Source organism: Suillus bovinus (genome assembly GCF_016758785.1).
Source record: "Suillus bovinus strain UH-Sbo-P2 chromosome Unknown EDB93scaffold_47, whole genome shotgun sequence".
NCBI lineage: Eukaryota > Fungi > Basidiomycota > Agaricomycetes > Boletales > Suillaceae > Suillus > Suillus bovinus.
This window is the reverse complement of record NW_024542103.1, coordinates 204,812-228,230: the sequence shown is the minus strand read 5'-3', so window position 1 is coordinate 228,230 and position 23,419 is coordinate 204,812. Positions and strand designations below refer to the sequence as shown.

Below are 23,419 nucleotides of genomic sequence, written 5' to 3'. Positions count from 1 at the left end.
GACAGCCCTATCCATTTGCAAGAACAACCGCGCCATGTCGTCCTCGGGCCCCACCATTGCTCAGACAGAAGGTAAGTCTGGTCGACTTCACTTGCTGCGTTGCTGCGGTTGACGCCCGTTCCAAGTCGTAACCATAGTCATGCCTCTCGTGGCGATCGCTGTCACATCATTCCGCTTGTATTGTCGTGCGCGGCAAAGACGTCTATGGATCGATGATTTATGGGCGACCTTCGCCATGATATTCATTTTCGCCCTATTAGTTGTCAATTCGTTGTATCTGCAGGTTAATGGTGAGCCTTATTCGATGTGTAATATACGTATCATCCTAAAGACATCCAGAAAATTTTCCTCAGGACACGAGGGTGGCATTGTATTATCTGTATGTTCTCTTATATCGTGATGCTCAGGAGACGTTAAGACTGTTTCGGCACTAGGGTCAGCCAATTATTCACTGCAGTTGTTTGGTACGGCTCCGACGACATGTCAAGGCGACACGGCTGACGCGTCCATTCATGATAGGTGTTCCAGGATATCAATCCTGTTAACAGTCGTACGACTCACAGCCCCAGGAACACTCAGGAGGGTCTTCATACATACTACAATGATCTTCGTCATCCTATGGGCTATACTTTCTGCACAAGTATTGTGGACTTGTGAAAGTGAGCCGAACTGGAAAACACAATCACGCCCGCAGTGCTATCTCGGCAGCAACGTCGCAATAGCGCAGATCATCAGTGAGGACGAACCGTCCATACAATGCTATCATTTTCTGACTGAAGTTTTAGCTGATGTTTTTGGAGACACTGTTCTTATCTTGGCCCCGGTTCGTCTCGTTTATAAAGCCAGATTGTCGAAGGCGCATAAAATACGGATTCTCCTCATCTTTTCGACGTCAGCGATCACCACCGTTGTTAGTCTTGCGCATGCATATTATGTCTTGTCCGACGGAGAACTAAAGGAGGCGGTAGCTGCTATAGTTGAGGTATATTATCAACGCTCAAACAGCGTGTATTATTTTATTGATCGCCTTTTAGACTTCTGTGTCCTTGATCGTCGCGAACTTGAACGTGGTCGTGGTGTTCTTCTTGAGAATGAGCGCAGATGACGATACATCATTGCTAGCACCGTCGAAATCTTCACCCATCGTAACCTTTGGATCATGGCCTAGGAAGCGTCATTTTAACGACCCCCTCGTCATGACCGTGATAACCGTTGAAACCACCACGATTACGTTGACCGATCTCCCTGAAACTCACCCCAATGCGCTGAAGAATGGCAACACGGACGAAATCTCTTTGAACGTCATGGAGAGAGAGCAGAGCGGCGAATTGTGGGGCGCGTGAAGGTGTAGCCACTACTGGGCTTTGCATGGACCATCATCTGTCCGCGTGGGTGAACCACTGTATTATACATCACATGCATTACATACTGCATGTATGCGCACATTGTTATTTGTCCATAGGAGTAGGTGCCTGTCCTTCATGTTTCGCAGTCACTGATGCTGTGGATCGAGTATTAGTGAAGCTAGCCAAATGAAGTACGACCTAAACACGAGTGCCATTAGTGCCAATTCAAGGCGATACGGGAGGGGCATCAACAGCGGTGATTTCCAGTTCTTGCGGATGCAGAAGGTACAATGTCAGCGGGCCACGATGCATGATGTCATAACAAGGAGAAAAGACGCATCAATCACATGTACATCTAATCATCAAATTTTGATCTCCGGTTGTAAATATGCTACAAGTACATCATCCTACATCATTCAATCTATCCTCCGTTGAAATCGCTGCGTGGTAAGTGTTTGCCTGTATCGTAATTAAGCGGATCAAGCACATGTTCTTACAAGTCTTCGAAACATAATACGTGGTTCAGGTTTCATTACACGGCGCAAAGTGAAGGCGCCTCTAGATCTTTCAAAGACTCCATCGTGCTTGACGACTTGGATAGTTGGGCTTCATTTGGGAATTGGGGTACATAAACCTGCAAAGGGTTCATGTCATATCGCTGTGCGTGTTCTTGTCCTGCCTCCCTGGCCGCCCGCGCATCAGGAATATCCATAGCAGTCTGAGTCGAGACATAACTGCGTTCTGTTTTGTTGAGCGCGATGCGAATGAGCACCATGTAGAAGGCAATCGACATGATCGGCACGGCCTAATCGTTCGACGAGCTCAATATATTTCGATAAAAAGCGTTGATGGTGGACTTACCATGTCTACGACAGTATCCTGTTCGTTGTTCCCACAGATAAACAGCACTAGCGCAGTAACTAGCACCGCAGAGTACAGGATAGCAGCATCCACGAGCACACGCACTACTGGCATCCTATTTTTCCTCGATATACCAGTGCGGAACCCAGAGACACCGCGTTGAATAACCCAAATCCGATATGCCAGTAATCCTGGACGTAGTATGATCAGAGCTTGATGTTGCACTCATGCAGGTAGTATCGCTTACCTGAGCTCAGCAAATTAGTTGCAATTGTCGAGGCAAAGAACGCCGTGACCCATTGCACAAGGTGAAGTGAGTTGACGAAGACCTCGGAGCCAGTACTGGCTTGCGAGGATCTGTAAAGTGCGGTGACACCAGTCACTTCGAGGCGACGTCAGAGCCTACGGCGAGCTGAGCATGATTACGACTAACCTGCAACACTACACCACAGCATAATCGGTAGGATGACAATCCATACAGACTGCCAAACGACATAGCAACGAAAAATCTTTATGCCAGACCAGGAACTTCTATAAGCCCAGAGGGTTTTAAACCAACACGTAAAATTACAAACTCACCACCACACCATCGGCAACAAGAGTTTGCAACACATAAAACGAATGTTTTATTATATACGTCATCTGCGAAACATCTGCAAAATATTCTGATGGCCCGTTTGGGTACACGTATTGGTTCTTCACCAGTCCGTCTTCGGCTCGGATGATATTCACGACCATGTGCTTCAGAGATGTCAATCGATGATATTGAATATCAGAAGCAAGAAGCTAACCGCAGTGCTCAGTACTAGCAGCATAATTGCCACGATAAGGATTGGGAAGATTGATCTTCTGCATGTGACGTTTGTAGGTCAAAGAACAGAGGGTACCAATGAACAGGAGTATCGAAAAGCCTGCATAAGATTAATGTCAACTCCAACGAGCTCGTTGCAATGCTCACCATATAAAATGCCTTCGAGCACTGTCGACATCAAAGCCCCTGCATCCAATGGCAGACCTGCCATGGTGGGAAAGACTGGGGAGATGCAAGGGGAATGTGCGATTCAGAAAGTGAGCGCATCTGTTTATGTATAATAGGACATCAAACACGCTAGCTTCTAGCTGTGCGATATCACAAAAGTGACTCGCAATGGAAATTCCGAATAGACTGTATCATTTGATGCCCGTCGGACCATCATGATATCGTGCATCGAAACGAGCACTTCTGATACTGCGTGATGCAAGGCAGGCATGTCTTATAATATACATCGTCGCACAATCGTCGCAGCCGCCGTTCTCTATGCATGATGATAGCAATTTTTGTCCAAATATACCCTCGACAAATTGTTACCTGCTTACCAGTATCCATTTTATTATCAAGCTTTCAACATCAGGCACTCGGTTGTTGAACGTTGAGTTGAAGAGCATGGCATGGTCGTCTTCGTCAACGCTTTGATTTCAGCTTTTCCGCTCTGGAGTCAAGCTCGATTATTTTAGTCTCGCTCTGGTTAAATATGGCCGGACCTAAATTAGCTCTCGTGGGAGGCGAATTAGGAGGTGTGTGGTTCAGAGATGACGGTTCAGATGACTGCAACTTCAGGACTAGGTATGAGTTTGTCTGTTGCGAGAGTTCTATTTCCGAGTTGACCACTGCTGACAAAATACTTTGTTTAGATACAGGTAGGATTTTTCGGATAAAAGACTGAGGGAAAACGACAATGATACGGTATCCGAGTAAGTGAGCGTTTCGGGAAAAAGCGGAATACTATATACGGTAAGTAACGAAACGACGCTATGTCCAACAAGTTGGAGCCGGCTGATGGCGGAACAGGAGGGACATTAACAGCGGTGATTCCCATTCATACCTCATTCCCGCGGATGCAGTGCGGGCCTACAACTACTAGTTACAATGTCAACGGGTTATGATATCATAACAGCCTGAGGGAGAAAGGACGCATCAATTTTGCCAAATACATCTGATCATAAAATATTGATATCCGGCTGTGAAGATACAACGTCATCCTAGATCATTCGATGTATCCTCCGCTGAATGACAAACACGAGATAGTATCAGCTACATCGATTTTGAAACGAGAGGTGCGTTTATTCAAGCGGTCAAGATGCGACGTACAGTGCGTGCGATGCTTTTAATCTCAAGACGTTCTACACGGCGAGGTATGATCATGCATTGCTTTCGGTGGATAAGACAGACATTTGTATCGATTCTGATGCGCACGGAGTGCGAGGAAGAGATACGTGTGAGGTGAATAAACAACCATGTTCTCCATTTTGAATTGTACGCCCCAGATCTCTAAGATCAAAAAGAATGCGCGAAGCCAAGACACCATGCAGGACGCCTTGGAATCTGGTGAGGACAATTTGTCAGTTAGCCATGGATACGATGTGCAATCACTTACACGTCTGCAAGCCCACCCTGCCACTGTGATGAAACCTGCACCAATAAATCTCATATATTACCCTGGCGTGGTGCATGGAAAATACGTACCGGTAATGAAAAAGAAACTATGTTTACAATAGAAATTGCTTGAAACACAGTCAAATGAAACAGAAAAGGAGTTATAAACTGGATGACATACCAAGAAGTGTCAGCGCATATAGCAAACTTCCCTTCAACAGAGTTGACGTCACATTACCAATGGTTCGTATACCATCAGAACGCGACCGTATTGAATGATATATTGTAAGAATGACCACTGCTGGATATGATTGATTCATCAGTAGAGTTAAATTGAGGCAGCATCCTGAAACGCTCACTGAGTTCAAACAGCGCTGCGCTGATAAACTTGCCCATTACTAGGTATTCCGCTTTCTCAGCAGTAAACTCTAAAGCGGCCGGAGTCGATGTGGGCACACATATGCTTTCGAGCAGAAGCCCCACAAGTGCATCGCAAGTGGCCATGGAGACGACAATAAGCTTCAAGCTCCGTTAAATCACCACTTGGGACAACTAAACAGTCAAACTTTACCAAGTAGCTCGCCAATAAAAATAGCTTTATCTTCTTGTTGTTATGCCATAAGGCAAGTATGCGCATAAGAAGCAGACCTAAGACGTAAGACCTTTGCCTTGTTGATGTAAACAAACTAACCTTCTGCGGAGAGCATGATAAGAAACAGGGACGCTAGGATGTATTAGTTCACGCAGGACTAGTGGCCGCGAGGGGACCTACCCCCACTAATTCGATATGATGTCAAGCACTGTATTAGTACTTGGTATCAACATACATCGAATATGGTTCAGAGAGATTTCATACCGTTTCCACTGACTGTGGCATAAGAGTGGCTGGGAGATCACCGTTAGTACTAATAACCTTTCCCCAATAACGAAGTGCGTTACTCACCATATATTTCGCTGATAATCCATGCTATGGGAGCATATCTGGCTACGATAAACATAGCAGTGACAATGCTCCAGCATCTAATGCTGCTGAACAGACGGACTTCGTGTTCAAGGGTCAAAAGATAATCGAGTATCTAATGAAGACGATAAAGTCTTAGCATTCACTCGCGAGAAGAGTGCGTGATCAACTCACCCAGATTGCGGTTGGTGCAACTTTTCAATGTTCTGAGCACAAGCTAGAATGAGAGAAGCAAACCAATGACAAACCTCGAAGATACTGTGCGAGAGTTAGTCTGAAGAATGACAGATCTGGTGCCAAACGCGCATACCTTGATCGTCTGTTGTGTGTAACACTCCATCCAGTATAACGACGCCATATCCGTATAGTATGGGCCTGGACTGGCTCGTAGACTGGGTGGGTGATCCTGATGCCAATATATAAGCTCCTGATCCAAAGTCTGATTGCGTGAGCTAGGAAGAGTCTTCTTACGTGGGTGGATCCAGCCTCATGGTACGACTTTGTGTCGTCTAAGTTAGTATTTCATCAATCATCGAGCGACAGAGTCGCCAGCACAACTAAACGCTGTGACGTTATTAATACATCATGCATAGCTCGATGCACGGCGCGCCCAACGAATTTGCCGGAAAAGTCCGAGCGGTGTTTATACTAGTATTTAATCACCGGTATGCTTAGGTCACAATTTTGATCTCTGCGTATGTTCGTCCGGTGCCTGACTCTACAAGATTAGACCGAGCCCGAGTCTGACTCCCAGATTTGAACGGCTCTAACAAGCTACCCAACACTCACGAGCATGGTTCATCTTACACCATCTCTTGGTCCAAGCTTTGCTAGCCTGAGCCCGTAGCGTTTTGGAGAATACAAGAAGGGACCACAACATCACTGCACGAGTCAAAGATATGACACACGGTCATCGGTGCCGTGGAAGTACTACTGTATCGGTCCGTGTCATCTCCGTTGGATGATCCACTTACTGCACGAGACGAGATTTCATTTCTATATCGATACTCATCCGTCACTTGAACCCTTGATTAGGAGGAAGGATGCCGCGGCTGACGACGGGATCGTGGGTTCTTGTTGTCACAAAAATATACTTAATCTCTTAGAGCATTTACGATGCAACGAAATCAGGTTCTTGTGCGGGGGAAATCGGTCCACATCCACCGAGTACTAGATTCGAAAACATTCTCGTTGCATCGGTCCCTCCTTGAAGCAGAATAACTACTTACTGTTTTGAAGCCCCATCAGTCGGAACTTCACGAATACAAGGCAAACGTTATCATGGACTTTACAATGTAAGCAGTTGGAAACGGACGCTGATCGTGCGAAGCTGTTACAAGACCATCTATATATTGGACCAACAATTTCTGGCTCCACCTTACGATGTCCGTTCATATTATGTCTCATTGGTATGCATAATCCCCATGGTCGTCTATGCGAGCGATGTACCTTGGGATGATAAAAGCACAATTGCGGTCATGGCAAGGCTGGGGGAGCAACAATTGATTCAGTTGTCTAACAAGCGTCTTCATTCCTCGTATCGGATATAACCAACATTTCCACGAGAAATACAAATGTGCTTGTGGTCACGAACCTCACAAAGGTCGGGGATAGTAGGCTCGTGACCAGCCTGGCGTATACTACCACCTACGAGTGGTGCACCATTTCAAATTGACGCATAGTCAGGCTGGTTACGAGTCTACGGGGATAGCTCGTCTCTCGATTCACCACCAGCCTCCTACAACCTAACGGTGCACGAGAATAGGGCTCAGGTTAACAACTACAGCCCACTCACTAAATATCACTCCAGCGTGAGTTGTCTCGTAACCGACGAGTGCTTTAGATAATGATTATAGTCCTCACTTGACTCTAGACGATATGTTGCAATTTCCAACCAAACGCGCCCAATACTTCTATCATTGATACGTCGATCCATTTTTTAAAACAATCGAATGATCAATCAACCATGCCATGCAGAATGACTCGGTCATTGCGGTCTGAATTTCATCAGGCTGTGAGTCAATTTGTAGGATCCATCAGGTCCGCGACGTGTACGAATCGTGCATGGACAAAGTCGTGGATGACCATTGCGCTCTCGATGATTGGCCAAAGCATGCGATTTGTGAATTTATGGATGCAGATAGCTAGACTAGGATCATCGTCACCGGCACTGGTTCGAGGGCGTGTTGATGTACCTGTGATAAACGATTTCACATCGGCGTTAGCAGGACATCATCCCGGGGTCCTGAAGCACATCAGTAATGAATATGGGGTACTGGGGATAGAACATCCGTGCGGTTCGTTCCAACTTTGTCCGAAACATGCACTAAGGGTCCGCCTTCGGGTCCTCTCATAGGTTGCAGATCAAAATCAGATAGTCGTCAGTTCACAAAGGTCGACGAGCTTGTGGATTTCATGCTACGCATAATTACTTTGCGTCAAGGATATGATCGAGATACATGCGCTTACTATATACAAGCACTCTAAGCCCAAGTTGGCCGAGGGTAGTGGCCATAAAGCAGAAATTGCGGATCATCGATCGCCCGGGAACAGATAGACTTGAGACCGGGCCAGAGTCTCGGGAATTTGTATAGACCACAATGCACGATGTTGTAAAGAGCGCGCACGAACACTAACGATATACGAAGTCGATACAAACGATTTCGATAGAATATACGCGATAAAGTTTGGAACTTGGGGGCCAAGAGAATACGTACGACAAGCCGAATATAAATGATGGAATAAGTAATCTGAGACCGAAGGGTTTCAAGGGGTAGGCGTCGGCGCCACATGTGACATAGGAATGTCAACTTCAAGTCACAGTCACGGGCAAAGCCTGATAAGCCCATCAATTAGACATCGAGCGCGTGATATATCGGTGACTGGTCTAGTACTGCCGCAGGGTGCCATCTGTCGCAGAAACATATAGTCCGATCTAAAACCTCTGAGATTTCCTCGAGGCTCGAGCCCCAGTGATTTGTGGTAGATCCATGCCGGCAGCCCAAGACAACACTAGTGTTTGATGTTACGTTTAAACGTCATGGTTGGATAATAAATACCTTGGACCGGCAACTGTTGGGCATGACCATGCTCAAATTAAATGCCAAGCACTCATTGTTCGCATGCGAGGCTATCGGGGTGATACTGTCCAATCCTTCGATATGTCGCTGTGCGTCCCAACTAGCAGTACGCTGGGGCGTGGTGACTCGACGACCTTCTGGGAGGTGCGAGCCGCAGCAGTAGTACAGTATAATTTGTGAATTTGTTGTTTCTCCATTGTCATATGTAATTATCACGGTATGGTGATATGGTTAAGCTTCATCAATTCCTGTGGAACTAGTGCGGAACCAAGAGCTAAAACGGAGCACGAGGATGATGTGAGCTCCAACTTGAATCATAATGAAAGGGAGATAGGATGGAAAAGAGGCTCAAAGAGGCATTACTGTCTTTCCAGTCGAAAAGTCAGACCTTGGTGTTTGATCTTGGAAACAAATGATCAAGGCTTGATTTTGACTAGTAGTATTTTGAGACCCCGAAAAAGGATAGTGGCTGTGCAGGAATGATGTGGGTTGTCGGATGTCCGCATTTTATAAGCAAGGGGCTTGTGATCAATCTATCATAGCCATCAACTCCCGCCCATCATATCAGCCATCATCATGTCTGAAGACGCCGTACCGCTCCATCCCGTTGCTCCCCGCCTCAAGGCTGGCCTAAAGGTTCCTCATGTCGGTCCTGATCATGCAGCATACAAGTCTTCTCATGCGCAAACCCTCGGCCACGAATCTGATGCTTGGTGGAGAAAGGCTAGTTCATGTATTCACTCCTTCCTATGTTGCGCTTATTTATGGATGCATTAGATGGCCCATACTACGTTGCACTGGGACCGTCCATTCCACACTGTGCGTGCCGGTGGGTTTGAAACCGGTGATATCGTCTGGTTCCCAGAGGGAGGTCTCAATGCGTCTTACAATTGTGTCGATCGCTGGGCGTTTAAACACCCAGACAAAGTAAATATCACCCTTCTTGTCGAAATTTTATGACCTTGAACTATCTACTAGACCGCCATTATCTACGAGGCAGACGAGCCTGGGGAAGGCTGTCTCATCACTTATGCGGAGCTGCTCCGCGAGGTCTGCTCTATCGCGAACGTCCTAAAAGCTCTTGGTGTTAAGAAGGGTGATACAGTTTCTGTATATTTGCCGATGACGTGGCAAGCAGTTGCTGCTTTCCTCGCTTGCGCGCGCATTGGCGCCATTCACTCTGTGGTCTTCGCTGGCTTTAGTGCAGAGTCTCTCCGTGACCGTGTTCAAGACTGCAAGTCGCGTGTTGTCCTTACCAGTGACGAGGGTAGGCGTGGCGGCAAGTCGATCGCAACAAAGGCAATTGTAGATGCTGCTCTCAAGGAATGCCCTCTCGTTGAACATGTCCTTGTTCTCAAGCGCACCGGCGGCCAAGTGTCATGGGTTGATGGAAAAGACTTGTGGTGGCACGAAGAGACTGCTAAAGTCCCTAATTACTGCCCACACGAGATCATGGCCTCAGAAGACCCGCTCTTTATTCTCTACGTCAGTGGCGTCCTTTCCATGTCTTTTTTTGCCTAATCTTGACTTCTGTTCTATATTTAGACCTCCGGATCTACAGGAAAACCCAAGGGTGTCGTACATACCACCGGCGGATACCTCCTTTGCGCCGCCCTTACTGTAAAATACGTTTTCGATGTCCACCCAGACGACAAGTTTGCCTGCATGGCCGATATCGGTTGGATTACTGGACACACCTACATTGTTTATGGACCACTCGCAAATGGAGTCAGCACCACCGTCTTTGAATCAACTCCAGTTTACCCCACGCCATCCCGCTACTGGCAGACCGTCCAAAAGCACCAGCTTACCCAGTTCTATTCTGCTCCTACTGCCATTCGTCTCCTTCGCAGACTTGGCGCTCACCATGTGGAGAACCATGATCTCAGCAGTTTGCGTGTCCTCGGTTCTGTCGGTGAGCCTATTAACCCCGAAGCCTGGAACTGGTACAACGAACATGTTGGCAACAAGGAATGCGCTATTGTTGATACGTTCTGGTAAGCGAATTCACTGAGTATTCGTGGCCGGACTCAGTATCTTCTTTTAAGGCAAACTGAAACTGGATCGATCGTTGTTACCCCATTCCCCGGTGCGATTGAGACCAAGCCCGGTTCTGCAACTGTTCCATTCTTCGGCATTGAGCCTGCTATTCTGGACCCTGTTAGTGGAAAGGTAATCAAATCAATGTATCTTGTTCAATTCATGATACTGACAGGGTTTTGCAGGAATTAGAAGGAAACAACGTTGAGGGTGTTCTCGTGATCAAGCAACCTTGGCCTTCAATTGCCCGTACTGTATACAATGACCACAACCGTTACTTGGAGACGTACATGAAGCCATACGGTGGGGTTTTCTACACAGGAGACGGTGCCGCACGCGATGAACACGGTTACATTTGGATCAAAGGCCGTATTGATGGTGAGGACGTCCTTTGGAAGATATTCCGCCTGTAATGACCATTCTGTAGATGTCATCAATGTCTCTGGACACCGTTTGTCGACTGCTGAAATCGAGTCCGCCTTGATCATGCACAAGGGTGTTGCCGAGACTGCAGTCATCGGTACTGCTGACGAGTTAACGGGACAGGCCGTCTTTGCATTCGTCACACTTAAACCGTCAGTTTTTTTGTCCTTTGATTGAATGATGATTGACTTCAGATATGACAGGGAATTCACGTACGACCACAATGACGAGGCTTCCCTGGCTAAGGAGCTCGTACTCCAAGTTAGGAAGGTGATTGGCCCCTTCGCGGCACCTAAAAAGATCTTCATCGTCAGTGATCTGCCCAAGACCCGCTCCGGAAAGGCAAGTCCAGGCCTGTTTCTTCCTCAGCAATCATATAATAACTCATCTCAATGCAGATCATGCGTCGGATCATGCGCAAGATCGTCGCTGGTGAAGGTGATCAACTCGGTGATCTCAGCACTGTTGCCGAGCCAAGTGTGGTTGATGTTATCAAGAAGAAAGTTGCTGAGAGCACTTAAACTGAGTAATAAGAAGCACAAAAGTGTTCAGAAAGTTGTATTCATCAATGTACTTTCTAAGTTTCCGTTTTCATGTCCTTCACATCATCCGTGATTAATACTTTGTACAAGGTAGACAATTAGAAGTTGCAATATAGGAATGGTTTTCCCAGCTATTGCCGAACGAGTTCATCTCGCCATGCTCCACTATTATTTTTTAGGTTAACTTCTTTGGCTGTACTGCGACTGAGTATGTAAATCAGACATTTCTCTCAGCGACGTTCGAGGCTAAATGATGTATATAGGAGACAGACACTTTACTTGACTCAGGCTGATAGCAAAAAGGTACCGATGGTCTTGAAATAGTACTCCTTATCCTCGTAGAACGGAATGTGGGATTTCTTGAACTTTACCCATTTGACCTTTGGTATCTTCTCGATGAAAGGCTCAACCACGAAATCTTGTGCACCCTCCTCATGACCGTTGCAAACAAGCGTCGGACAAGAAATTCTGTCAAGACGATCGGTAATATCCCAACTGATCAACGAGCCCGTAAGGTTGAACTCAGACGTTCCGAACCTGATCGTGCTTAGAGTGAGCACACCGATAAGCCTTAAGTCACATGTCTGCGTACTTACATTGTGGTATACACGGTGGGATTTTTATCCATATCTGCAAAAGATTGATCAAGCTCCGCCGGCCAAGGGATCACTTGGCAGGTGTACTTGTTATAGAACTCCTTCATTCCTCGTTGATACTCCTCTGACGAGGTCGTCCCGTCCCTCTCGTGCCCTCTCAACATCTCCCCGAACTCCTCCGGAAATTTGCTCAACCAATGGTGCATGCTCTGTTCCCAGAGCTTAAGCGATGGGGCAGCATTAGCGATGATAAGGCGGCGAAGACCAGGGCGTTGCTGCGCCGATGCGTAGTCGGCCGCCAGCATCCCTCCCCAAGAATGGCCCAAAAGATCAAAATCATCATTGATTCCGAGATATGCAAGAAGGTTGTCGAGCTCATTGATGAACAGCTCCGGCGTCCAGAAATCGGCGCCCTTATCTGTGATGTGTGTAGACTTCCCGGTACCCAACTGGTCGTAGAAAACAATAGGAATAGTATATGTCGTGAAAATCTCTGCGTGCGACTGCATGTACACGTGAGACATGCCTGGGCCGCCGTGAAGAGTGATAAGAGGTCGAATGCCAGATGTTGGGTCTCCAACGACCTTGTACCAAGTCTTGTAAGTCTCTTTGCCGACTCGGAAATCGACAGTTCCTGTGACTTCAGTCATAATATATGGATGTTGTTGTATGAGCTGTTGGAGCGTCATGCCACTTCGGGAGTCCAGGATTGCATCTATGCGTGTCGGCGCTAAGTGCCACGCGAGAACTAAGGTGACGTGCACTCGTGACCAGTGCAGCCGGAGGTCAATGGAAGTTTTTTTGGGAAAAACCCGGAGGGTTGTTCAGCCCAACATATATCCGAACTGAGTAGCAAGGTGAGTTGTGACGGGACGGGTGGGCCCCGATCAGGTCACCGACATTGCAAGTGTCGAGTGCAGTGCGTCGGCCGAAGGTAAGTAGTTGAAGCATTTGTCTGCACCCTGAGAGCGAGTGACCGGCGGGTACAAACAAGAACGAGGCTCGATTGAGGCGTGTGCAGACCAGTGTAAGCCAAGTCAAGCAAAGGGCGCTGCGCCGTGTCGCTTACTAACACACTAAATTCTACGCGGCCTCGTAAGTAACTCGGGTCACTTAGAAAACCAACCGATGAAGTAAAAACGTAACATCAAAACAGTGGCCGACAAAATCGTAAAACTACAAGGTCACAAAGGGCGGAAACAAAGCAGCAGCGCTACGATCGTTATCTATCATACACACTATTACACAGGAACATGCCCTACATCGCTTTCACTTTACTACAATCCTCTAGTTATGATTCAAGATATCATGCATCTTGTAGTTCCCACTGCAAGTTGCGTAGCCTAGCGGTGCTCCCAAATTTGACCAGAGCTTCGAGATTGGTTTGGGATGGTACTTCCTTCTGCCGAGAGACAAACCCACGCAGCTGCCTCGCAACTGTGGGACGTTGGCTCAAGAATGGAAATGTGGTGTCGCTAATTCCAGAAGCGTAGATCCGCAGACATCGGTCTGTTTCGGCGTGATTTGGCTCCTTCTCCTGGAACGTAACATTAAGCTTTGGTTTCGCATCCAGGTCGAGAAGAAGAGCGATGTAGGGGAGATTCGATAGGCACTGGATTGAATCATGCGTGCGAGTGACCAACCCTAAGTCATGCTCATGGCAGTTTTCTCCCGCTTTGTCGGAAATAAACATCTGTGAGACGCGATTGAGATCATCGGAGCCAAGGGCAGGATCGTCAAAATAGATGGGAATCATCTTGTCGACAAGCGGCTGCAGATGACAGCATTGGACCGCACTTGTGCGATGCCAGTGCCGCAAAGTCCACTCTTTGGTGCTGCATCTAGCACTATGTAGAGGTGATCATCTTAGATGTAATATCGCAATATCTGGAAGCTTGCTTACCTCAACGAATCAGTGTCAGTTTGATCGGGAACCGGGGTTGATATGAACTCTGTCATAGACACCCAGTGCGAGAAATTGATGTAAGCATGCTGAAAAGCTGCCTTGGCCTCCTTAGCCGTCCTTGACCAGAATGTCTGGCCAAATAGGTACTCTAAGAAATCGATGAGGGAGACCTTCCGGCAGTCCATCAGCTCTGCATCCCCACTTCCGTAATAGTATAGATCCCGGATTACGTCTTTGGGGGGGTCCTTGCGGATAAAGAGATCCTTAGCGATGAGCAGCAAAAGCCTACTGGCCAACTCCCCGCTCTGTCCTATTTCGACCATCCCATCATCAACCTTTTTTCCCAAGATGGACAAAACGAAATCCAAATTGTCAGGCCTCCCATGGAGCATAATTGCTGCAACGCAAGACAGAATGGGTTCTGATGGATAACCGGTAAAGGCCCACATTTTATCTTCGGTCGTCGAGAAGCATATGCGCAGGTAACTGCCTACTGCTTTTTCGAGATAAGACACAGCATCAGGGTGACCCAAGCAAATGTCGAGACCGAATCTCTGGGACAGGACAGCAAGAGCCTGATTCGCATCACTCGCGTCAAATGACATCGATTTGCAGAGTTTCTGGGCAGCCAGTTTCGAAACATTAGCGATATCAAGTTTCCCTACGACTGACTTCCATCTATTCATGGCGGTCAATGAGATTGAAAACGAGAATAAAAACATAGGGACAAACAGCGGACGACCGAATCCGACGATGTGATCAAAGCTCGCAACGTTATTCGCCGACGTACCAGACAGAGGATCTGCATTCTGGTCCCAACCAAGATGTCTATAGGGCGGATAGAGGAGTTCGCCGGATACCGCTACGCGCATAGAATCATCTGCTAGATTGTTCAAAGGTTGGAGACAGGCAGCTTATACCAGGTACTCACGGATCGACTGAGGCACTGAAAAATCTGCCACCTGCGGGGTCGTGGATGCAAAGACGACCCAAACCGATGCAATTCTTTGATTGGAGTAGCAGTTGATTGTCGTACCAATGATATGTGATAGACGAAATCCCTTTCTACTCATGCTGCTCAGAGGGTGGGCCTCGTCAAACGCTATCACGAGTTTGGGATCATGCCTGTCCTTGTACTTCTCATTAAATATACGCTGCAGAACCATCAGCATGTTGTTATAAGATGTCTTGAGTAACGATTCGCTGATCTTGGTAAGGGTCTGTTGCAAACTTCTTTAGTCCATTTGTCAATAGACTATGATTTTCCCTGCTCACCTCCTGATATCGAAAATGAACTTTCTGAAAGAACTCGGAACGAGCATTCGAGCCCATATTGCACATTTGGTCATTCCATGATTTGATTACAGGATTAGGATTGCCAGAGCATAGCTGAGGAAGTTTGCTGCTCAGATCCTCCTGCAGCGTCTGAAATATGGCTGTAAAGAAGGCGCGACAACGAGCAGTATACTCGGCTTGAGTACAGTCCGTATCTTCCGTCAATATACGCGCGGGCACTAGGTCTCGCATAGGGAAGCCCTGATCACGCGGATCACGAAGGTTCATGTACAAAACAATAACACCTTTGTTCCGGAGCTAAATTCGATGCTTTAGCCACCTGATACGAACATAGACTGTAAAACGCTAACCTCGATCATTAGTCTTGATTTTCCTGTACCTGAACTTTGGACGATCGAACAGAATTTAGCATAGTATGCCCTATACATGCCACCCGCCGTGAACTTCATTTTTCAGGTACTCGTAGAACCCGTCCACAGCCTTGCCGACGTAAGGTCTTACGAATGGATCGTAATCTGACTGGTCCTCATCTAGGATACAACCGACCTGAGGTGTGACTGTAGATGACGTTGCAACATAAAAGTCTCTCACCTTGAGACAACCGGACGAGATCGCTAGCTTGGGGTATTTGAAATATATCTGCGTTTCCAACGACTGTCAACACAGGGACATCTATGTCGCTGACACGAACACTCACTGAGGTCAGCGATGTGAGAGAACGAGCGCGTCTGACAGGCGTGGCGGACGATTTCCCGTAGTTGAGGGTGTTCCTGTAGTGTTTCCATCTCCACTGTATACAGGTCAATATATTCCTTCAGATATTCGCGTTTGAGCAATCTCTTGGCCACCACAAGAGTTTGAAACATGATCGCGAAAAGCATCTCGTCGAAGAGATCCGATGTGGTGACCTCTTTATCTTCACTAGTACTGATGGAATTCAGGAAGGAGCCCATGTCCTTAAGTACGACTCGATCAATCTCATTACGTTGTTGCGATGTGAGCGGCAGGAGTGTTATGGGAAGATCCTGTGGTGTTGATGAGCCTGACATGGCGGAGCGTGTCAATGTAGAGTGATTGAAACTCTGAAGTTATCGTGTTTGAAGGGATTGAAAGATGAGAGTCGAGCGACGCGTCTGATAACCACTGCCTACATATTAATAGTCCGCGACTCTCCTATCATTCGAAGGCAGAGCACAATACTTCGCGGACGCGGGGACACGATTGCCACAAGGTTACATAATGGTAATTACTAAGCACCCATGGTTCACAGCACTTTTTCCAACCTCACGTTTGTTATCTGTCAAGTAATAGCGTCGACGCAGAAACCACCAATACACCTGGCACCATGAACTGGTGCTAAAATGCACAACAACAATCACTGATTTGGCCAGTGACGTCCAGTTGCCAGATCTGAGATGCTGTTTTTATCAGTTTTCTTCCAGAGCTGACTTGCGAATTTCTCATGAAATACTAGGTAGAGTGTGCCACCCGTGAAGGTATTCTGAGGGATATCGAGAGCACACAAAGGCAGGGTGACAAGCTTGTCCATTTCTTTCCAATGCACGCATGCATGCGGCCGTTGATGTCCCTCCCCGCTGATTATTTGAAAGTAGGGACTTCAATCAATTCGGCGCGCCTGGACACCCTTCTCCAGAATGCCCATGGCGGCCAGCTGACCACCACAATCATTCGTACTTCGGACGGAACTCCACGACTGTCCTATTCCTCCTCTAGGCTCTTACTAAACAGACTCACAGAATACACAACATACGATCCCAGCCTAGGTTCTCTGCTGGCCTCAAGCTTGGTGCGGGTGAACTCCATACTTTTCGACAACAATCTTCAACAAACTAGCGAACTAGGCTGCCAGGCATATCTAAGCTCTGACTCCGGTTTTGTTCCAGTAAGAAAACATCAGGCGGAATTTGAAATTCATCTCTTTCGCTAAATCTATTGCTCATATCTTAACCTATTTCCATCAGGTCGAAAGCTATGCATGATGGGATCAGTCCGCTATCTCAAACTTTTGAAACGGCCGTTCTCACCCAACGGAGGAATCGAGAATATCTGCTCGAATTCAATTTTACAACTATCGCAGGCAACTTCGATGGTAACAACAGCCGCTTCCTTACCACACGAGAACCGCGTTGCCAGCCGTGACTGCCAGCCGTCTTCGAGTCCTAACTGCTCGATCTTCTCTTTCTCAGGAAGGAATGCGACAGTTCCCATTAGTGCAATTCGTTGGGGTCGCGTGTTCCAGCTGAGGCTCGTCATGCCTTCAACAGTGGTAACATTCCAAATTTGGATTTCGGTGGTGGACCCAGATGAAGTATAGGACTTGTTGGCCGCCAGACCATCTTCCACAGTGGGAACAATGCTGTCGATATAGCAAGAGGTAAATCTGGACTGGCCGAGGTGCCACTGAAAGAACATCGAGTCCTAGAACGATATCAATAACAAAATTACTTTATGACACGGAGGTCCACTTACGCTGTCACTCAGTATGACGTGCGAGCCTGAAGTATACACTTGGTCAGGTAAGGCTTTGTTCACCCGCACTATAGCGCTTGGAAAGTACAACTTTGGTGCTAGCCACACAGGTTTGTTCGGGAGAGTCTGAACGATAACTGAACCTACGCACCCTTTTGGTTTTGTTGAGGGCTGCCCACCAATTCTATACCCGGATTCTGGTTCGGCTGACGCAACCCTTGGACATTACGTTGCCTGGAAACAGAGGCAGAGGCAATGTTATACAATACATACGCGCAAATAACTGCGATGACCTGTAACACTAGCGCCGCCCAAGCAAGCCGTTTAGATGGGGGGTCCACAGTGCGGTACTCAGAGGTGATGTGTTTGCCGGGGAGGAGAATATCCTCTTCAGCGTCTTCAGGCTGATGGCCTAGATCATGCATTCGGAGAGGCGAATACAACGCCATGAAGGTGCGTGGTGTATTTGAGAAGTAATTGTTAGAACCTCTTTCACTAGTCATTAGCACAGTACCCACGTATAAATCCTTTGATTGAGCCAGCCGGGAATGAATTTGACTGATTTCTTTTGGTTGAACGTTGTGGCTCAAGACCACTGGCTTCTGCCAACCGACAAAGTCAGCCCCGCTCGGCCCGCTAGGCGTTCCGGGAATTGCACCCAGCGATATAGGGATTTCAACCTGTCAGGGGGCAATGCATTTACGCAGACCCATTTGTAGGTACTATGGCACGCAATACCCACCAAAAACCCCATGTGGTTCACTACAGGATTCAAACCAGCGACCTTCTGATTGAGGCGGGAAACAGTTGGTGCAGTTCCAAGATTGGTGGTACATTCACTAAGCCACAGGAGGACTAAATTGTTGAACGAGGGCAGAATTCGAGTCATCTCCACTCTTACTGTGAGCCCTGCTAGGCCCCCTTCTGTCTAACGGAAGAACACTTTGCCTAAGCAGATACCATGCAGAATTTCCCGGTCTTCATTGAGCAGCCTGTGAATGGAAGAAAGCTTTTCATAAGCACACTGGCATAATATATTTGACGAACGATATAAAGTGAGTTATGTAAATTCCTCAAGCTTGCATATTTTAATTGTCCTACTTCTTGTATCGATTGTACACTCAGCACTCTGAGTAAGACGACATACACTCCTACATTTAACCACCACGGAACCCACTTCGTATTTTTGTTTCTACTGCCATCTCTTTGGTGCAAATGACGGTGGCGTCTCCTGTCCTTGATAATCAGAAGTTCTCGTATGTCTCAACGTGTCTGTTACCAGCATTGTTCCAACTGATATATTCACTGGTTCAACAAGATAGTTGTCAATAAGCGCGCTATCGCTGTCAAGGAACATAAATCCTCGTGTGCGTCTTATGACATCTCTTATTCGTACCCTACCTCATGTATTGTTGGCTTGGATTTTGTTGCAGATGGTAACACAGATATCGACAAGCGCTCTCCTAATTCAGTTGCTGAAGTTAATTCTATCTTTGCTTTGAATGATGTTTTGATGTTGTTCGATTCTCAGGCGTTGATGATCAAAGTACGTCTTCGGTACAACCTTAGAGTCTCGACTCTTAAACAAACACCGCCGCTACTAACAAAGTTAGAAAGTCAAAATTATCTTTTTGAGACCAATAATCATTTTCATTGGTCCATTGATATCAAAAATGACGATCACAACTACTTGTGATTGATTCGTTCATCCAACTAGTCACTGTGGCCTCATACAGTACTATCTATGCTTCATACATTGTGTAGGGTGCCTCAATCATGGTTCCAACCTAAGTTGCAGGCGAACTTGATGTCACCTGTGAAGTGCCACGAGAATTTGCAGACCGATTATCCCATCAAAGTTCAGTAATATTATCAAATTCTTCCCTCATCGCGTGAGAGACTGATGACAGGTAAAAGTGTTTAGACTCCTAGATACTAGCCCTAATTATATTTTGCAGAATTTTCAAAGTACAAAAAACGAGGTGCGTCGAAGACAAAGCCTGTGATAACACCTCAGGAACGATAAATTACAATTACTGGACCTGGAACATTTTATTCGATCGTCTAGTAAAACCTTTCTGCTGGCTAGGTACGAACGTCACGTAGATGCGCGGCTCAACTTCATCAGCACTCAATCAACTTGCCTGTGGTCACTATTGAGTCATGACCTGGCTATGCATCCAGGTCATCGATACTCAATATTTTTATTGCTAGACCAAAGAGAATTAGCCGGCAAATTCCGGAGTCGGAGTTGAAACTTTTTCTGACAGCAGCATTTACACAAGCGCCCATGGCTCCGAGACATCGTCAACTTATCTGCATTCTGCTAATGACTCTGAGACTCTAGATCTGATGGAAAGCTCCATCCCTGCCCAACGGTATTGATGATGGCCGGTACTATTCCCACGGTATGCAGTACACGACATGTAAGTTAGATGGGCGGCAGGAGAGCAGTCCAGCGAAGTTTGGCATCAACGATTATTACTTGCTGAGGTAGAGATTATCATGCGCGGGTCAGCCTGTATGCGACTCGCACCCACTTTTTCTGTGAATGTTCACTCAAAATGTTGCTCTGCAGAGTTTGATCCCTGTATGAACTCGCCTGTTTTTCCATCTCGCCCACCACACGGGCCTAGGGAAGCGGATGATGTCGTCTCGCTACGCACCAGTCCACCGGATATATTTTCCTAGCAAGACTTTCGTGGCTGAGCATGCAAATTTCGCAAACCCCTGCTTACATCAGCAAATTGTGGCCCTGCACAAAAGTTTTACTGGATCTGAAACTGACCCTCGGATAACCTGGATTCTGAACGAGCTTTCCAGGAACTCACTCGGAACATGTTAAATTCAGAAAAATAACGTGGATGGACCTCCTCAATTCACTTCAGTCTTACTTCCTCTCCTTATCGAAAGCGAAGTGTCCAAGTTTACAGAATCCCATTTTCAGAAGCCTTTGCTATAAGCTTGCTTAGACGGAGCCTTGGTACATCTAAAATCTACCCCATCCTCCACCTTTCTGATCTATCAAGGACACAACTGCCCGACGCAGAGCTACCATACTGGAATCAACGTGACTTTCATCTATAGAGTATGGCAGAAAATTTGGTCCTAGACAGCGTAACATCAGAGAAGTATATGCGAATAGCAGCTATCTCCATCGCATTCTATGAGTAAGTTTTTGTTTTCCCTGTTGCGTTCCCGCGGTTTTCATGGTATTTTGACTGATTACGTTCAGTTATATCCTCACAGTCCCTGCAGAATGGCGTTTCTACCGAAGTCAACCATCAATTTTTCGTATGAGGTATGTATAGGCCAGAATTTGTGTAAAGGTTGACGAGCTCAATTCCTAACAGTATACCCTGTATCTTATTCATTCTCATACGGTATTTTTTTCCTCATTTCCTCACGTGATTTTTTCACCCACATTCAATGAAGCTATGTCAGTATCGCAACTTTGGTAGGCAGCAATTATGGATACTTCTCCACCGACTTCACCCAACAAGCGTGTCAACGATATTATCTCGTTGCGCCTATCTTCAAAGGTTCGCCCTCTTGGTGTTCAGCCACCAGGGCTCTATTGATCATGTCGTAGCCGTACAAATCATGATATCACAGGTCATCCTAGGTGTCAGGTATGTCATGCAGCTTTTTTGTGGGTCACGAGCTGCACAGGCTGAAATACCGTATAGGACATTCAATGTTGCGGGGAGAGATAGGCGTATTGGAATTGCGCTATTGGCGTTATACTTTTTCTTAGTTTTGGTAGGCTCTTGCATACAGCCATGACATTCTTCGCTTATACATTATAGGTGGAGTGGTCCACCGATATGTATGGACGGACCCGTGAGTCCTGACTTATATTTTAATCCTAGGCTCGCATTGACCATTAAAATCAACAGCTGTTGTTATTGATGTACGTTTAACAGCGTTCCTCGTAACGAGATCTCACGCAAATAGCGTTCCTTTTTAGGGAAAGTAGGTGGTTTCTTGATCGCCAGTTTGAGGTCTCCGTCTGATATCTTCATTCACCATAGCTGCACCTCAGCAGATGCTGGTAAAACATTGTCAACTTGGTTCTTCTATCTCGCCGCTATGTTGTATGACATCGTGGTGGTGACGATTTCTACCAAGTACCTTCTGCGTTATAGCCCTTTGAGCAGCAGGTGGGCTTTTCTCTCTGTGTCTTTACGGTCGCTGATTCATTGTTGCTAGGGTAGAACGGCTGGTACGGGTGTAAGTTATATATCCCTCGCAGAGGTGATGCGCATTACTCATTGTACTTAGCCTGATATATGACGGCGTTGGATATTTCGTCGTGTTAACCGGCAAGTGATGCTCTCCTTGTGATGTTCGCTCCTAATATTCCCTCAGCGTCGAACGTACTGAACCTTATCCTTTATCATACAACCGATTTCCAGACTCAGGTATGTAGGCTCGACTACTGATGCATCGTGGAAACTCAGTGATTGGCCTGCTCCTATCGTTAGTCTGCAGGGTAGGTGTTGCACTATTTTGTATCGTCTGAGATTCAGTCTGTTCAAATGGCATCATAAGGGCATCGATGGGGTATGCTGTGACGTGGATCATGAGCCAACGAATCCTCATCCATGTACGAGGTACGCACCACTCTAGAGCTTGACTGCTATTCCGCTGACTCTCACCATGTCTATTCGCTCCATACTCCCGCTCTACTCACCTCGCACCCTAAAGAAATGACAGAGATAGACCCCAAATCATCAGAAAGAGTGGTTCTCGCGCGTCCCACACTCGGTGCACAGAGAAGGATGTTGTCCGGTCTCCGCTCACAATTCGAATCTAAGAGCCAGTCGAAAAATTCGAAAAATTCCAAAGATGCAGAGCTAGCGCCCACGTCACCTCGCAATGGGAATGCCAATGATATGGGGCTCGATATACGTGTACGCGTCGAGCGCTCAGTGGTCGTAGACCATACGCCTGTAGACGAATCTGATCATTCCAGTGTGTGGGAGGCGCCGGAGGTGAAATGAATTTAGAGGCATTGGTGCAGAACAAGAATCATGGCGAACGAACACCTGTCTACTACGTGATACCACTAGGGCTCACAGACGATATTTACTACTTTAGAGATATTGGTACTTTGGATTTAGAAGAAATACATACCCCTGTTTGGACCAACTACAATCACTGCAAATACGGACTGTATGTTGAGGCGGCGACGTTTGTTTTAGCATATTTTCAAGTCGAGCATGATATTATCACGTACTTCGTCTCGAATACCATCCGAATAACATGGTGGATCGACTGTCTACCAATACACCTGTAGAACCTATCACATAGCGAAATCCGAAGGATGGTTGCAGAATCGCAGCGGGACAGACGGACTCTTCACATCACCCGTGATAGTGTGGCTTGCTGATAAAAAGGTGAACTCCAGGTGCCGCAAGTGAGGCTTCTCCCACTCCCTGCAAACTATCCGCCCATCGCAA

At 46.8% G+C, this 23,419-nt stretch overlaps 8 protein-coding genes across 8 annotated transcripts; 3 read left to right on the top strand and 5 right to left on the bottom strand.

The window, feature by feature from the left end:
- Positions 1-139: 139 nt before the first annotated feature.
- EDB93DRAFT_1241775 (uncharacterized protein) lies at positions 140-1,660 on the top strand (the record flags this gene model as incomplete). The annotated part of the gene is made up of 6 exons (XM_041451921.1): positions 140-290; positions 332-362; positions 529-734; positions 786-982; positions 1,035-1,335; positions 1,614-1,660. The coding sequence occupies 6 exons, from the start codon at positions 140-142 to the stop codon at positions 1,658-1,660; spliced, it is 933 nt and encodes a 310-aa protein (XP_041305533.1).
- Positions 1,661-1,878: 218 nt separating this feature from the next.
- EDB93DRAFT_1105705 (uncharacterized protein) lies at positions 1,879-3,229 on the bottom strand (the record flags this gene model as incomplete). The annotated part of the gene is made up of 7 exons (XM_041447524.1): positions 1,879-2,151; positions 2,208-2,398; positions 2,455-2,589; positions 2,641-2,689; positions 2,787-2,923; positions 2,999-3,118; positions 3,166-3,229. The coding sequence occupies 7 exons, from the start codon at positions 3,227-3,229 to the stop codon at positions 1,879-1,881; spliced, it is 969 nt and encodes a 322-aa protein (XP_041305532.1).
- Positions 3,230-4,213: 984 nt separating this feature from the next.
- On the bottom strand, positions 4,214-6,153 carry EDB93DRAFT_1159785 (uncharacterized protein). Its single transcript, XM_041450008.1, has 13 exons — positions 5,892-6,153; positions 5,830-5,839; positions 5,756-5,775; positions 5,564-5,696; positions 5,477-5,505; positions 5,393-5,420; positions 5,312-5,344; positions 5,192-5,268; positions 4,980-5,139; positions 4,802-4,921; positions 4,711-4,748; positions 4,622-4,656; positions 4,214-4,569 (listed from the first exon to the last, which is right to left on the bottom strand). Exons 1-13 carry the CDS (start codon positions 5,937-5,939, stop codon positions 4,386-4,388), a joined length of 915 nt encoding a protein of 304 aa, XP_041305531.1. The 5' UTR covers positions 5,940-6,153; the 3' UTR covers positions 4,214-4,385.
- Positions 6,154-9,122: 2,969 nt separating this feature from the next.
- EDB93DRAFT_634373 (uncharacterized protein) lies at positions 9,123-11,770 on the top strand. Its single transcript, XM_041456929.1, has 9 exons — positions 9,123-9,384; positions 9,439-9,588; positions 9,640-10,146; positions 10,207-10,658; positions 10,710-10,833; positions 10,887-11,079; positions 11,129-11,276; positions 11,328-11,466; positions 11,523-11,770. The coding sequence occupies exons 1-9, from the start codon at positions 9,238-9,240 to the stop codon at positions 11,643-11,645; spliced, it is 1,983 nt and encodes a 660-aa protein (XP_041305530.1). The 5' UTR covers positions 9,123-9,237; the 3' UTR covers positions 11,646-11,770.
- Positions 11,771-11,950: 180 nt separating this feature from the next.
- EDB93DRAFT_1089480 (proline-specific peptidase) lies at positions 11,951-12,912 on the bottom strand (the record flags this gene model as incomplete). Its single annotated transcript, XM_041446209.1, has 2 exons — positions 11,951-12,203; positions 12,263-12,912. The coding sequence occupies 2 exons, from the start codon at positions 12,910-12,912 to the stop codon at positions 11,951-11,953; spliced, it is 903 nt and encodes a 300-aa protein (XP_041305529.1).
- Positions 12,913-13,259: 347 nt separating this feature from the next.
- Positions 13,260-16,091, bottom strand: EDB93DRAFT_634537 (uncharacterized protein). The gene is made up of 5 exons (XM_041456930.1): positions 15,815-16,091; positions 15,444-15,761; positions 15,100-15,388; positions 14,166-15,048; positions 13,260-14,109 (listed from the first exon to the last, which is right to left on the bottom strand). The coding sequence occupies exons 1-5, from the start codon at positions 15,911-15,913 to the stop codon at positions 13,569-13,571; spliced, it is 2,130 nt and encodes a 709-aa protein (XP_041305528.1). The 5' UTR covers positions 15,914-16,091; the 3' UTR covers positions 13,260-13,568.
- A 1,337-nt stretch (positions 16,092-17,428) lies between these two features.
- On the bottom strand, positions 17,429-18,403 carry EDB93DRAFT_1241772 (uncharacterized protein; the record flags this gene model as incomplete). Its single annotated transcript, XM_041451920.1, has 4 exons — positions 17,429-17,454; positions 17,510-17,903; positions 17,955-18,052; positions 18,106-18,403. 4 exons carry the CDS (start codon positions 18,401-18,403, stop codon positions 17,429-17,431), a joined length of 816 nt encoding a protein of 271 aa, XP_041305527.1.
- A 2,486-nt stretch (positions 18,404-20,889) lies between these two features.
- EDB93DRAFT_634199 (uncharacterized protein) lies at positions 20,890-23,208 on the top strand. The gene is made up of 16 exons (XM_041456928.1): positions 20,890-20,937; positions 21,004-21,124; positions 21,190-21,255; positions 21,308-21,337; positions 21,399-21,496; positions 21,547-21,586; positions 21,644-21,716; positions 21,764-21,797; positions 21,854-21,867; positions 21,925-21,929; positions 21,989-22,117; positions 22,167-22,187; positions 22,239-22,279; positions 22,326-22,386; positions 22,509-22,570; positions 22,665-23,208. The coding sequence occupies exons 2-16, from the start codon at positions 21,045-21,047 to the stop codon at positions 22,958-22,960; spliced, it is 1,050 nt and encodes a 349-aa protein (XP_041305526.1). The 5' UTR covers positions 20,890-20,937; positions 21,004-21,044; the 3' UTR covers positions 22,961-23,208.
- Positions 23,209-23,419: the final 211 nt, after the last annotated feature.